Source organism: Ceratosolen solmsi, unplaced genomic scaffold, assembly GCF_000503995.2.
Source record: "Ceratosolen solmsi marchali unplaced genomic scaffold, CerSol_1.0 scaffold6, whole genome shotgun sequence".
Taxonomy (NCBI): domain Eukaryota; kingdom Metazoa; phylum Arthropoda; class Insecta; order Hymenoptera; family Agaonidae; genus Ceratosolen; species Ceratosolen solmsi.
Window position 1 is genome coordinate 13,553,921 of NW_011948414.1, and position 17,403 is coordinate 13,571,323.

The window sequence follows — 17,403 nt, forward strand, 5'->3', positions numbered from 1 at the left end:
TTATTGTAAATGAGAATCTGATATTCTCTATTTTTTTAATAGTGTTTAATATAATCAATCAACAAATTCAATAAATATTATTTAAAAAATAATAATAAACTTTAAGTAATATATTCATCCATAAATATAATATGCACAAATATCATTAATTTACATAAAGGGAATTCGTTGACAAATTATTAAAATTTAAAATGAGAATTAATTTATTTAATAAAATTATAAATATTAAAAGAATATATTTTTCTTGCTTATGTTAATTGTAAAATAAAATAATACACTCGTAAAATAAAATAATACACAATACAAACATACTTATGACACGAAAAAAATTTAGTTTTTAATTTTATACTTTAAATAATATAATGCATGTTAAATTTTCCAAAATATTATTTTTTTCGAATTATTAATAATATTAAAGTTATAACTCCGTAATTTCATGCAAATTATATGATTATAACAGGATTTTATTTATAAATTGAATGAATATTTTTGTAATCAATCATAACCATTATATTAACATTATTATAATATTGTATTTAGTTCTTTTGTTATTCATATGTACTATGCATTTTAATATATAGTAATATGTATATAATGATATTTTTGTACTAATCATAAGTTTTCAATTATTAACAATTGGTGATAGTTTAATAATATATTAAAATTATGTTATTCTACTAGTTAATATAGTTCTACTAGTTAATATAATTTATATAGTAAATTTTATTTACTTTAATTTTTAGGATAGGCCATAATTTTATTTATAATAAGAAAATAAAATTTCAATATTTTAAAGTTTTTATATAAAAAATTCTTCTTAAATATATTGTTTTTATTATATTATGTTTACATCCATTTTTAACAAAATGCAGTTCCAACACTTGATAATTTTCGTTTTATTAACTAAAATATTATTACAACGATCTTAATTTGATAAATTTTATGCAATCATTAATAAAATAATAATAAATAATATTAATAATAAATATAGTATGAAAGTAATTAAAATAACGACAGTCAGTTTTTTAAATATATTAATTTAAATACAAATATGAATGCTTTGATATATAAATTATTAAATATTAGAAATAAAATGAGAAAATAAACGATGTATCAAGATAATGGCGACTTTTGTATTCACCCGGGTAACGTTTTCATTTTTGCTTTATTATTCGCTTATAAATGAAGTAACTCTATATATTTAAATATTACGCCGTTTAATACTGTTAATAATTTGATCATTTTGTTTGTATGCATAATTTAAATTAGATGCATATACATATCATGCATACATGCATTTAAAATATTAACCCAAAATTATCAAAAACTTTAATTCCAAATAAATTTAGAAAATGTCTTTTATAACGTCTTTTTTGTTTCAAATAAACACATATTAAGTTATTAATATAATGTACTTAACATTCTCTAATAATGAATAATAATCAGTAAGGATTTCAAAATAATAAGTTTTAAAAAACAAAGGATATAAAATATATTTTAAATAATTAAAAATCAGCTTTTTTATAAAAAATTAATTTTGCTTAACAATTTCAATGTATATATATATATATATATATATATATATAAATATATAAACTGATTGATACATTATTAATTGAAATAATATTTTAAGAAAATAATTAAAAATTTTATTCGTCCATGTTAACAATTTGATTTGTTGAATATAATATTAAATTTAATTGGATCGACGATTATTGTTAATTAGCATATTAACTAGACATCGATGAAGGAAGATCAAACATAATAAAATCTATCTTAATTTATTAAATTGTAATATAGTTTTAATATAAATTTTGATTATATTTAGAAGGTGATAAACCCCTATAACATTTTCATATATTAATAAATAATCTTCTGATTTAAACATTTCTTATGCATTTGTGTAATTAATTGATAATTAGAAAGTATAGAATATTATTGATATTTTAAAGAAATTTTTCAATTATATTAATTTTATATTTATATATATTGATCGTATTATTTTTGTATGATATCAAGTAATTTGATTATTAATAACTCAATATTATCTAAATTAATTATAAATTTTAACTGAAATGCTTCTAATATTTATTTAAACTATTTTATATGAAATTGCTAATAAATTTTAGTATATTTTCAATAAAACTATTCTTATTCCAAGTTTATTTTATATTACATACATTTATATAATTTAAAAATATTTTTAATTAAACTTATCTGTTATTTAATTTTATTTAATCAAATTAAATTTTATATAATCACAATTCCGATCCCACAGTCTCGACTGGTTTAATGAGAAATATGAAATATAAACCTACACTGGATACATGTTGACAAAGTTGTTATTGACCATACTGTCGCAATAAGGCGTATAGTATATAACTATAACTTATTGCGTTATGATAACATTAATTTAATATATTCAAGTAATTATTTATTTCAATTAATTTTCAAATAAAAAGAAAAGTTTTAAATTTTTATTGAGTTTTTTAATTTTTAAAGTTATGTATATATTATTATATCAAATTATGACAAATATAAATCATTATTTTTAATTTTATAGATTTTAAAATAATTTATGAAGACTATTAAATAAGAATATTAAATAAGAATGGATAGTTTTAATTTTTTTATTAATCACACAAAAATTTTAATGTTTAATTTTGATAGCTAGTTAAATTATACAAACTTTTCAATAAATGATTATATTTGTTTGAATTTGATTAATAATTAATGATTTCTTATAAAGTGACTGAGCGTGTAAAGATTGAATAATTATTCAATAAGTATACTTAGTAGTATAATAAATAATTATATGCATTGTCTGTTATTTTGCTAGTAGAATTGTCTTTATTCACATATCGTTATTTTCACTTAACTTCTTATAATTGTACAATTTAGAATAAAATTAAAAATATGAAATAAAATTGGAATCATTATGTTTTTAGCATATTCAATTCTAATAACTTTAAAAAATGATATTTTTATATTGAAAGTAATTTCTTTTAGAATAATATTAATATTTTTATATTTTATAAAATAAGTATATGTAAAGTAATTTTTTATTTAAATGATTAATAAATTCATGTAGTAATTTGTATAATGTATATTTTTTAATTGAATGAAGAAATTTAATTAAATATATATAGACACAATTTAAAAGTCAAGAATAATAAATACCAAATTTTTTTTAAATCATTTCTTTCTGATTTAGAGGAGTTATGAATATATTGAAAAGCTTATTATGTATATGCTGAAATAGATGCTACAAAGATGTATATAATGTGTAATAAATTATAGAGATTCCTATTCCTTTCTACAATGTATTATAAAAAATATATTCTTTAATTAACTTTAAATATTAACCCATTAGCTAACTTTAAAGGTTTTATTATCATTAATATTATTTAATTGTCATAAAGTATAACTATAAAAGTGTCAAAATAGATAATTTATCTGTAGCATTAATCTATTGCTGCCTAGCTATTAAATCACTATTAATTTTTATTTAACTTTGTTTTTAAAAATTACTTTAATAATTGAAATAAAAGTATTCGTTTCTAAATTCATATAAATTTGTAGTATATAAATTAATGATATATATTTAATATGTAGAAAATTGAATATTATTCATAAACAGAATTATAATTTTCAGAAAAACGATATGAATTTTTATAAGAGATAATATTAAATAAAAATGTTATTAGTAATATATATTGTATACTTTGGTAATGCATATTAATTTTAATATGAAATCAATAATATTATAGATTTCCATAGATTCATTATACGCAAGATACAAAAATAAGTAAAATTAATGAATAAATAACATAATTTTTAGAACCAGAACGATGTATCAATATCCCAATTAACAAAGTTTTGTTTGCCAAACGAAATAAGTCTTTCGTGGAGGAATATATCTTATAAAGTTGAAAGAAGAAGAGGTGGAAATTATTTACGAGATTTTTTTATTGGAAAACAAATTGAATATGTCAAATTATTAAATGGAGGTAATCTAGATTAATTAATAAGAATTAATTAACATGCAAATTAAAATTTTACTTCCAAAAATAATTAAAAAAAATTAATAATAATTATAATTTTATTTGGTATATTAATACTAATTAGTTCATGGTATCGTGAAATCAGGAACTTTAATGGCTATAATGGGTCCAAGGTAATTACTTTATTTAACTTCTTTTAATTTTGTTTTCAAATTCTTTTATAAATTGATTCTGTTTTACTTAGTGGCGCTGGAAAAACAAGTCTACTAGCAAGAATAAGTCTGCGAATTAAAGGTAAAAGTTCTTTTATAAATAAATATATAATTAATAATGAAACATGAAATATAAATCTTCAAACATGTAGTATAAATATTCTTTAGAGTTAAAAAAAAACTTATTGTGAAGATATCTCCATGGAATAAATTATGTAATTTTACCATATATTTTGATATGAAATTATACTTAATATTTATATGTAAAGAACATAGTATTAATAGATATAAAGTTGAAACTATATTTAGAAAAATACAGCGCAAGTATGATGTTTACATATTAATAAATTGTTATATCAGAAACGTATATGCTAAGCTACTTCGGAAGATTAATTATTTAACTACATTTAAACTCAAATTTGAAAAATTGGATAATATAAATATTGAAAAAATTATTATTTAAAGAAACTCGCAAATACAGTTAACAAGATAAAAATATGGTTGATTGTTTATGTAATCAAATAATGTATTATTTTGAACAAACGTTTATTAATAGTTCATAGTATGTCTGTGGCTATAATGAAAAATATAATTTAGAATAAAATATACAATAAAATATATAATAAAATACTTTAATTATAGATATAAAATTTTAATTAATTTTATTATTAATCTGATGTATATATATTTGTATTTTATAGATTATTTATTACAATTTATTCGTTATAATTTATTCGATATAGTTTATTTATGATTTAATAAAATATTATTTAAAAAATGTTCGTTTAATTATATTTTAATACTATATTATATTCGTATCTGATTAAATATTACTTCTAACATTTTTGTGATACGATGCTAGTATTACTGTGTTTACACTTTTATAAATACGGCTCCCCAATTGCAAAATAAAGTACTTAATCCTGAACAAATGCATATACGCTATTATTTTTAAATTTTAAATATAAAAGTACAAGTAAGTCTATATGAATACGATGTAACAGAAATTATACGTAGAAATGAAATACCTTTAAAATTTATAGATATACCAAATAGCAGCATTTGTATAAAGTGTGTCAAAACTTCATCTATTAGGAGATTGTGTATTAAATATTTTATACTGTATATTTCAATTATTACGAATTTATGTAATTGTAGGATTTTTAAAGTATATTTTAATATATATTAAGGAGTTATTCATAAAAATAATTAATGTAACGATGAGAGTAAAGATAAAGTAAATCAGTAGTAATTTTTTTAGAAACAAAAACTAAAAGATTAAATCAGAAAGATTGACTCAACCGATAATAAATTTTTTTGCTTTGATCTATCTGCAGATTTTTATATCTAATGAAGTACATCTGATGGCGTTAATGAAATTTATTAATAATTCAATTACGTTTCATAATTTATGCAAAAATAATAAGTAAAGATACATTGGTTTTATAAGGATAACTGAATACTAAATATGGGAATTACTAGGTTTACAAAATATTGTAATAAATATTGTGAATATATTAATATTAGAAAATAAATTATAATATTAAGCATGAAAATATTTTAAATTAAACCTAAACATAGATTCAATGAAATATAGTATATAAATCTTAAAAAATTGAAAATTTTTTGGACCAATAAAAACAAACTACTTTAATTTCTTAAAAATATCGATTTTTAATTGATATTTATTTTTTTAAGTTTTATTTGTGATCACTAAGTAATAATATAATTTACAATTTTTTTTTCATTTTTATTCATATTAATTATATATTCTATAAATAAAAATTATATTAAAGTAGTATAGTATAGTTAACAGTATAGTTATATCAAGTATATTAAATACAAGAATGAGAGTAGGAATTAATTTATTAAAAAATTTTTTTTAAAAAATTTTTCTATAACGGATATTTGACATCATTTACTCTGTATTATTGATTAGTTAAATTATAATTCGATTGATTTTCTTTTTTCCCAAACATATATTTGATTCAATATACTTATTTCAGACTGCTTGAATAGTCTTTCCTGTAGCTCTTATTACGATATTAATTATAATGAATTTAATTTTTTTACTATAATTTATTATAATGTATTAAATTTGTTTTATAGATATTTAAGTAAAAAAATAATTGTATATTCTTTACTGAATGATCAGCTGTACTTATAAATATAATTATTGCATGATATACATATTACATTTATATAATATATATGTATAACAATTAAATAAATAATAATATAATAAATATACATATAATAAATTTGTATAATCTGTATTTGTAATTAGTTCAATTATTTAGGAACAGTATGCGGTGAAGTATTACTCAATGGTAAATCTGCGGACACTGAAACAATGTCACGAATATCTGGTTTTGTTCCTCAACAAGATATTACAATAGAATCATTAACTGTACAGGAACACATGGAATTTATGGTAATTATAAATACAGTATACCAAAAAGAATATATTGTATTCACTATATTCTCCGTTTGTCCATTAAATCCAGATTATCTCATTTATCATTTATATATTAACAGAAAAGATTGTTTACTACTTCGTTGTAGATGGATGGTAAGTGTATACTAAAATTATAAATACGAAAAGATATAAATATTTATTTTAATGAGATATATACATTTATCACAAATTTATTTAATTAGATTTGCAGAGTGATAAATGAGATATAAATTTTACGTTTATATTCATATATGCATCAACATATATATATATATATTAGTAATTATTTTCTTTGCCTGGAACAGATTTTCATTAAATAAATTTTTTGGCATATATTATCATCTAATTTAAATTAATTGATATGCATTGTTTAGTATTTTTGATCGTGTTCGGGTTTGAGGCAGCTTAATTCAAATTTAAAATTGGGAGAGTTACAAACGTTTGTTTGTAAACATGATTCAGTGATTCCAGGAATTTTCCTACACCATAACGTCTAATATACAACAATATTTATGCATAGCAACGTCGATGAAGCTTCTAAAATATTCCAGAGGCTACGGTGCTGTTGCCGGTGTCGCAAGCCATGTCGCGAATATTTAAGAGCAGCGCGCCACGCACCGAACCACTGTTCGACGGTGTTTTTACCATCAACTCAGTTATGGCTTGTTGTAATTCTACACCTCGTTCATTGATTTATTAGTATTATTAGTTAGTGCGGTTCATACATCAGGATCACTTGCGCAAGCACGAAGTTCAACCTAAATCTCCGACAATCGATCTAAAAGGCATACGTGCCACGTTATAAGAATATATTGCAACTAGGGTAGCAATCGAACAGTGAAGTCATTGGGATCGTAATCAATAAGGTGCGCCAAACACGCCTCCAAACCAGCGGGCCAGTACGGTAGTTCATAAGGTACCTCCTCTCTATTAATTGTACAAAATTAGTCACTCCCGCTCGAATCAAGCTGCGCACAACACTTACAAACCCAGACAATACTCTCTCAAATACCACACAGGGCTGAGACCGTAAAAACTATCTTCTACATGTACTTACGTTGTCGGGACTAGAACTCATCCCCACTAAAGTCGGTGACGCAATACGCTCGAACAGGTCACACTTTCTTCCTAATCGCTATGGCGAGAGATTAATCCACTGAACTATTGAATTGGCAGTTCGAGCAATAAAATAAACATTAAATTTCAAACATTTGGCCCTTCGAGCCGGATTATCACATTGCCAGATAGCAGATTCAAGGAAACAAGCCGGACCTGCAAACATCGGGTCTGTCGGACATAGTGGGAAACGTCATATTCACATAACACGTGGTACTACTTTACGAATCGTTGACCGTTCGATCTCAAAAGGGAGATTCGGAACTCCCTCTCCTTCAGTTCATGACGAATAAGTAAGATACAAAAAAAGGGTCACAATGGATGTCAAGGGCACCAAAACACCCATGGCCACCAAATCAGCGAGGGCTGCAATTTTTCGCAGCATCTCATCCCCACATAGAAACAATGAATTTTCAATGAAAATAAAAACACAGCTTAAGTGTTTTGAACTATTACAGACCCTCGCTGAACAATATGCCAAATCTGGACCCAACGTCACAGTAGAGGAACTCTCGGACTCCTACTCAGTACCAGAGGAGATTCACAAGGCCTTTGCCAAGAAACACGTGTACTTAGAGATCATCTGGCTAGCGGATCAAAAAGATCATGAATATCTTTCATCAGATCCCTTCAAAAGAGAAACCGCTCAATACACTACCACGCTAGGTATCATCAGCACGCTTCGCCAACGATACATGGTCGGATGCAACGAGCACCAGGCCTCAGTACCTCTAATAAAAATAACCGGGAGCCGTCTACCAGTGCTAAAACTCCCCAAATTCTCTGGAAAACAAGAAGACTGGGATGGATTCAGCGACCTCTTCACGACACTCGTCTTGGACAACAAAGACATCACTCAGGTGGAAAAATTACATTACCTCTACACCTCATTAGACGAGTCAACTCTGTCATTAATAAAGGGACACTAATGCTAGCATGAGAGCTGCTTAATGAGCAGTAGAAAAACCAACGTCTTTCAATCCGTTCCGGCCTTCTTAAAGTATCCCCCCCCCCCCGCAAAACCAGTAAAAGGTGACGCAGACACCCTACAGAATCTGGCCAAAAGATCAGAAGAGGAAATTAAGCATCTCCTCTCCTTGAATAGCCTGCCAGACTTGTGGAATTACATCCTGGTACATCAAATTTCACTCTACTTTGACCACGTCACCATGGAGCTATGGGAAGCTTCAATCGGGACATCCACTACCTATCCGCGATTAGACCAATTAAAAACGTTCCTCACAAACAGGGGGAGGTCACTACGAAAAGGTGAAGAGGTGACTCAACCTCTTGCACGATCACCGTAACCTGCACCGATGGAATCTCGATCGATACAATCCTTGTCCTCAAAAAAAGGTCCTCCAACTGTTACCAATTATCTGTAAAGAAACCTCCGTCCAGTCCTTCTTCAGATCGAGATAAAAAAAAGCTGCTCCTATTACGATAGAGAACACCCAATCTTCTTTTGTGATCAATTTAGGAGTAAGCCCGACGTAGACAGACGAAGACTGGTAGCAGAGAGACGACTCTGCGTGAATTGCTTATATCATCACGACGTTAGTCTTTGTGGTTCACACTTGAAATGCAAAAAATTGCCAAAAATTCCACAACACAAGAGATAACAGATCGATATGTTTTTAATCAATCCCCAGGCAGCTCTTTTTATAATTTCATTCAAAATATTAAACAATGAAATCATTTGAAGTTTAAACAGTATGAAAATTTAATTATAAAATAACTTAAATAAATAAGTAAAACAATTAATTTCTGTTTAATAACCTAAATTTTATCATACAAATTACAAAAATTTATACTTACCAAAAATTAATCATTAACCACTTTATTAAAATACACGATAAATATAAATCCTTTTATATATATATATATATACATTACAGAATATTTAATTCTGTAAATTTGATTAATTAATTAAATCATTTTTATTTTTAATTTTAAAAGTATATAAAACATTATTGTTTATATTTTTAATATAAGACTATTCAAATTGATTTAAAAACCAAAGACCGTTCATTTTAATATAAGTACTTAACTGTTCAATGATAAAAATATAGAATTTTCCTATTTATACATTTTCATTAAAATTATTAAAAACTAAAATTTAAAAATATTCTATAAAAAAATTTTGATTAGATAAATCTTTTTTACTATCATACTATATACATTTTTTTATTATATTGTATGCTTTGTCGTTTTACACTTACGAGGTATGGTTTCCGAATTGTTTTTTCCACACTAGTGCATATGATAGTGAACATCATAGTCACAATAATAATAATATATAAGTCAATAATATATAAATAACAATAATCCACAAATGATAATTATTCTAAAAAGGAAATGCTGACATAAGTAGTTACTTTATTAATTAAAAGCATACGATCCGATAGATCTTATAGATTGTTTTAATCATTAATATTTAATAGGCTTTTTCATATCAACTATTTACTCTTCATATTTTATATTTACTCGAAACAAGTATTCACTATACAATTAGCATATATCTACAAGTGCATGCTGTGTATGTAAAATATCATCACACAAACTACAATTACATTCTATGAATCTTACTTTACCATTAACTAAACATTAATATTGAAAATTATATAATAGATCTAAATATCATATCTCTTTGTATAAATTAATTGTAAATAATTTTCACTTTATATTAAAATATAATTTATACAAGCGAAAATAATCAGCAAATAAATCAGGTATATACCGTCGCTAGGCAAACTAATATCCATTGTATGATATTTGATGTAAGAGAAAATACGCAATTGCTGTGATAAATCATGGAATCCATAATATTTTATAATATTAACATCTGGAGATAAATATTGCAAAATATAAACATCAACATAAAAATAAGAAATTGTGACTCACTGATATACATTTCAAATAAATAATTCATATAGCATAGTTTTTAATTTAGCAACGTTTTAGAAACAGAAATTATTTTTATTTGCTATTTCGATAAGAAACATTTTTGTATTAAAGAAAATTCATTTTCAGTTCAAACGAATATCCATTAAACCGATAAAAATTTAGTTTATGTATAATAAATTAAATGTGCTCATAAATACTTTCAAAATATAATGATACGAATAAGAATTTCATCTAAAGAGAATCATAATTGTTTTAATCCATATTTGCTTACAACGGTTGTACAAACTTATTTTATTTTAAATAGTAGTTAATACAAGGTTAATTAAGTTATAAGAAAACATTAATCATATCATATAATATTTTATATAGTTTATTTCATAATTGTGTAATAATTTCATTAGTTTTATCTTTTTAACTTATGAAACTTGAATTTAAATATTTTTTTTATGAGTCTGTAATTCAATAATCAATAATTTACAGGCACGAATGAAAATGGATCGAGAATATCAATCACCGCTACGGAAACAACGTATTTCAGTTTTACTTACACAATTAGGTTTAGTAAAATGTTGTTCGACAAAACTTTCACAATTATCTTGTGGAGAAAGAAAAAGAATATCATTGGCAGTTGAGGTAATATAAATAGAAAACTGATTTTTTCTATTAATTTATTTAACTAGAAATTAATTAAATTTACAAATTTATAAATATTGACTTATTTTTAATAAAATTAATATAATTTAAAAAAGTAGATTGAGGAATCGTAAAAACGATTTAATTATTTGTATCTAATTAGCTTAGAAATGAAAGTTTAATATTTCATAAAAAGAAAGCAAACAAATTTTTATTTCGTATCTTAATTACTTTTTTTTAAGAAAGAATTGTGTTAATGTGATAAAATACTAAAAAATCATTTGTGTTCATCAAATTTTATCTAATATTTAATAAAATTTTATAGTAATTATTTTATAGTAATAGTATATTACTATATTATAGTATACTATATTATAGTATATATTATATAAATACTATATTATTGTAAATATAGTAATACTTCAATTATATTGAATTTTTTATTTTTTTAACCATCTATATATTAAGAAAATAGTATAATATCCTTTTCAAAGACTTTAAAATAAATAATAAAATTATATTTTATTAATTTTTAATTTAAAATTACAATACAATCCAGTTTCCTTCGTTTGTTATCTTTGAGAGGACGTGTAATTGAATGGATATTACAAGATCATTCCAATTAAGTAATGTATGTCAACTGGAGCCAAAGTTAAAATTTCTATATTTTTATTGAAATCTCTCTTCTTTTTATTTAATTTTTTATTTTCCTGATTAATTCTGTTAATTCTAAAAAAGTTTCTATTTGTTTTATTTCCATCTAATTCTATTCAATGCTGAAAGTTTATATTCAAATAGAAGTTTTATTATTTGTAAATTAATTCATAAATCAATAAGCTCGGTAAAAATCAAAATTATAACGATAATGGATTTATATAAATTATTAATTAATTTATCCATTTTTCCTATTTTATACTATTACAATTATGCTGATATGTTGTGCGTTTACACTCGTTCGTACACACGCGCATGCAATGCATATGCGTGTGAATTTTTCAATATTTATATGTGTATATATATATATATATATATATATATATATATATATATATATATGTATATGTATATGTGTGTATGATAGCTACTTAATGAACCAAGAATAATATTCTGCGATGAACCGACAACAGGTCTAGATAGTTTTGCAGCATTGACTGTAATTAAAACATTACGAGACTTAGCTAATCGAGGATGTATAGTTATCTGTTCCATTCATCAACCTGCATCAGGGCTTTTAGAGCTTTTCCATGAAATTATTATACTTTCGAGTGGAAGATTGGCATTTCAAGGAAATACCTTAGAGGCCTTAAGATTTTTACAAAGGTAACTTAACCAATTATTAATTAATAATATATTGAAATTATGTAATTAAAATAGAATTATATTAGAACATTTCAATTTATAGTTTGAATTTTGAATGCCCTACTACATTTAACATTGCTGAATTTTTGGTAAAGCAACTTTCAATTAATCGAGAGAGAGAATCTGAAAATTTAAAGAAGGTAGGCTAAATATTAATCTTTTTAAAAATATTTTATTTTAATTTTAATAAAAATTATATTCATTTTAGGTAAAATGGATTTGTGATAAATTTGAAGAATCGATTTATGGCCAACAACTTGTAAAAATAATCAGTAAATCAGTTACAGAAACATTATCAGCTAATTCACAACATAAAGTATTTTCTGTAAATTTTTTAGCACAAAGTAAATTAAAAAAAATTGGAAATATTACACAACTTCACTGGCTTATGTGGAGAATTTACATCGATTATAAAAGGAATTTATCATCAATATGTTTCAGATTTTCTTTGTACATGGTTAGTTAAAAATATTAGAATGTTAACATTATTAATTTTCATTGATAACATTAAATACTTCAATTTCAGTTTATTGGTATTCTTTTAAGTACACCATACATTGGAATTATGAAAAATATTGATCAAAATGGTATACAAAGCATACAGGGTCTTATGTATCTCATAATTACTGAAACAATATTTACATTTAACTATTCGGTATTCTATACTTTTTCAAATGAGCTACCTCTATTATTAAGAGATATTTCTAATGGTCTTTACAATCCAGCTCCTTATTATTTAAGTAAAATTATAATAACGGTATGTAATGTAATTTTAATATATTTAGAAATTAATAATTTAATAAAAAAAAGTAAATATTTTTTATTCAATTTCATATATATTGTGTGCATAAAATACGAATTATATATCTATAATTAATTTTTAAAATATAAATAATAATTTGATCATAATTAATTATTATTAATTATATCGAACATTTTATTTTATAATAATGTAATTAACATTGTTAAAAATGTATAAAAGTATATTTGAAATATGGTGTCGCGAGTTTTCAATAATAGAGTGCGGAAAATAAATTTAAGTAGTAAAATTTAGAAGAGATAGATAAGTGATATTAAAAAAGCATTATTAAAAAGCATGATTTAGATATAAAAAATCAATGTTTTTACAACAAATAAATTTGTAAACCTATAATAATAATATAACGCGTATATTAGTTTCATATTAATTTATTAATTAATAAATCATAAATTATATTGAACTCTTATATATCTTTAAATTATAATCAATCTTTTTCACTAAGCACAGAAAGTTTTTTTCACATAGTATTTTATGTAGCTATATAATAAATATATGAAACTTATCAATATATAAGAAATATGAAAAAACAAGTATACATCAATGCACTTACGTTATAACTGAAATAAATTATTTTATAATTATTTTAGAATTATCTAAATAGATACAATACTATAAAAAAATACTTGATATATAAACAAATATAATTTTTAGTTAATAAATATTTATAAAGTTTTCTTTAATATTTAAAGTTTTATTAAACATAATTCGAAAACATTTCAACAATTAAGTTTCTTGATTATCATACTATACATATTTAGTACACTCTTATTTTGCTACAGAATCTTGCTCTTTTATTTTCTAACTGAAAATTCGTAACTAGACTGTTCTTAATTTTGAGTTGCACTGTTAACTAACTACTTTTAAAATATCGTGAAATAATAAACTGTTCTTTTTGTTTAATAAAAAATTATGTTTAATAATAAACATACTTTTTTATAATAGAAAAATAGCTTATTTATTTTTAAAGTACAAAACAAAAATATTATTTTAATATTGTATAATATAAAACCAGAACATTACTCAAACATTTATTTATTTTCTTTTTAAAGATTTTTTAAAATATCGTAAAATAATAAATTGTTACTTCATATCTAGTTCTATATATTAATTTCGATCAAATGTAACTATTTTATGCACTTTTTTTTCTTTTTATTTTAAAAATTTTAAAAAAAACTTCAATGAACTCTTAGCTAAAAATACGAACTTTATTAATACATTAGTATATACATTTGCAATGTTTCTGTTTCTAATAAAAAACGATTACTATTTGTCTAATGTTGATAGAGTGCAGAATAGTTTCTTTATCACAACTTCATTGGATTTAATGATGAAATTGCATTAGTAAAAATAAAAGTAATATTTTGAAGATATTTATTTCTACTACATTTAATACATTAACTTATCGTACTTTTTTATTTATATTATTATTCATTAATAACTTTGCATATACTTCTTCAGAAGTTATAAAGTTGTAATGAAAAATATTTTTCATATCGTTTAATTATATATTTTTATAACTTCATACAAATTCAATACGGTCAATTATTTTTTTATAGTTACATAACGTTGCCTCAACTAAGCAACTGATATATAAATTTGATGGTTATAAAATTCATGAAATTACGTATTACGAATAGTTTACAAAACAATTATTACATCCTAACTACACGAAATTATCCGATGTGTACAATCTTAGTATCTTTATAACGTCTAAACTCGTATAATCTTTATACGAGTTACGTATATTCTGAATTTTATCAGATTAAAGATATTATACTTATCTTGAATTGTAAATTTGACAACATAATTCTATACGTTGAGGTGTTTTGTACATAATATAACAAAAATTAGTATATTATAATAGTAATATTAAAATTCTTTCAATGATCTGTTTTATATTAATATTATTTTATTGATTTTAATTTTTTTCTTATTAAATCTAAAATATTAAATATTCCATTTGTATGTACTTTTTTTATGAAATCAGCTATATAATTAAACAAGTTATAACAAGTAAGTTATCTTATTCATATAATAAAAAATAGTATCATCGTAATTGAGCGTTTTGTTCATTTAATATTAACAAAAAAATTTATAATAATTATTTATTTTTATATTAGTATTAAATATTTATAAATATATTTTATTTAATAAAATAAATATAATATCAGATTCCAGGAGCCATCATACAACCACTTATGTTCATAAGCATCATATACACAATTGTTGGCTTAAATATAAATGACTACAATTTTTTTTTATTTCTTTTGCCTGTAGTTCTTAGTGCCATGTCTGCATCAGCAGTTGGTAAGTTGACATTTAAATGTATGTGTTATCAAATAATAACACATACATTAAATCGATTATTATTTCAGGTTATCTAATGTCTGCAATATTTAAATCAATCACTACAGCATCTCTATTTTCCGTACCAATTGACTTCATTACTTTAATTTTTAGCGGACTATTTCTTCAGCTCGGGTAAATAAAATATGATATAAGCTATTTTCGTTTTTATATATTTTTATTTATGTACCACGATTTATCGTTGCATTTATTGGTTTGCTCAATGGGTCTTTATGTATTTTATATGATATTACATTTATTGCAACGTTTTAAAAAATTGTTTACTAGTTATGAGATTAATGTATTAATCTCATTGTAATGTATATTATATTAACTTGATTTATTTAATAATCGATTATAATCGATTTTCGAGTAATTTAATAAGCAGATACTTTTTATATTAATTTAAATAGCTATGGAATTATTTTTTTTCTAGAAATTTGGCTCCTCACATAGAATGGTTAAAGTACACATCACATTTTTATTATGGAATTGAAGCTATATCGTTAACTCAGTGGCGAGAAGTTGATAAAATAGGTAAACCGAAAAATATTTATTATATATAAAAACAATTAATATTATTTTTTTATAGATTGTCCTGCAGATCCGGAAGAACCATGTGTTTCAACCGGCATCATGGTCCTTGAAAAATATGGCTATAAATCTGATCATTATTTCATTGACTGTTTAGGACTAATCGTAATATTTTCTATTAGTCATATCATTGGATTTCTTGCGATTCGAATAAGAAGTAATAAGCAACCTATTTATTAGATATTATTAATGAGTTATATGAAAACAGTAATATAAACTTATTTAAAATATCACGTAAAAATCGTTTCGATAAATTCTATAAAAACTGTTACATATAATATTTTAATAAAAAGTTTTTTTAATATGGTTTTACTATTAATAAGTAAAAAAAAGTTAAAAATTAAGTCTAATTAATATGCCACTTTAGAAAACATTATATTTCATTTATAAATTACATTTTTAAGTAATAGTATTTATATAATAGAAACCATGTACATAATTTTTAGTTTTTATAAAAAAAGTTTTAAAATTTCAAAATATGGTGATATCTTTGAAAACTCATTTTTTATATGTCTTATTTTTAAATTATGTTAAGCAATATTTTTCACGATATGTTTTAAGTTATTATAATAATAAGAATATAACATGAAATTAAAAGAATGTTTAAACGGAATTTGCGATACTGAAAGTTCTTATTTAATAAAACAAAAATAAATAAGTTAGACTTATTAATGAAATGTTATTTAAATACGCTTATGCCAGGATCATAATAGAATGATATAATAATGTCTAACACAAATCTTCTGAACTAGACTATCAAACTCTTTTAATCTTCTACTCAGAAGATTAACTAGATATGACGTTTATTCTCTACAGTTGACTAATATGAATAAATGAATAAAATCATGTACTTATTATTTATTAGTTAAATATTAGGAAATATAATCTATGGAACAAAGAGAAATTTAGGATAAACAGAAAAAACAATTGTTATGATAGCTTTATCTTTATTTG

At 22.8% G+C, this 17,403-nt stretch overlaps 1 protein-coding gene across 1 annotated transcript; it reads left to right on the top strand.

Moving 5' to 3' along the window:
- The first annotated feature begins 1,121 nt into the window (after positions 1–1,121).
- Positions 1,122–16,629, top strand: bw (brown). Its single transcript, XM_011507480.1, has 15 exons — positions 1,122–1,145; positions 3,842–4,010; positions 4,129–4,177; positions 4,249–4,298; positions 6,517–6,650; positions 11,178–11,330; positions 12,412–12,650; positions 12,733–12,829; positions 12,898–13,005; positions 13,060–13,146; positions 13,216–13,446; positions 15,681–15,816; positions 15,885–15,990; positions 16,292–16,392; positions 16,448–16,629. The coding sequence occupies exons 1-15, from the start codon at positions 1,122–1,124 to the stop codon at positions 16,627–16,629; spliced, it is 1,866 nt and encodes a 621-aa protein (XP_011505782.1).
- The last annotated feature ends 774 nt before the right edge of the window (positions 16,630–17,403 follow it).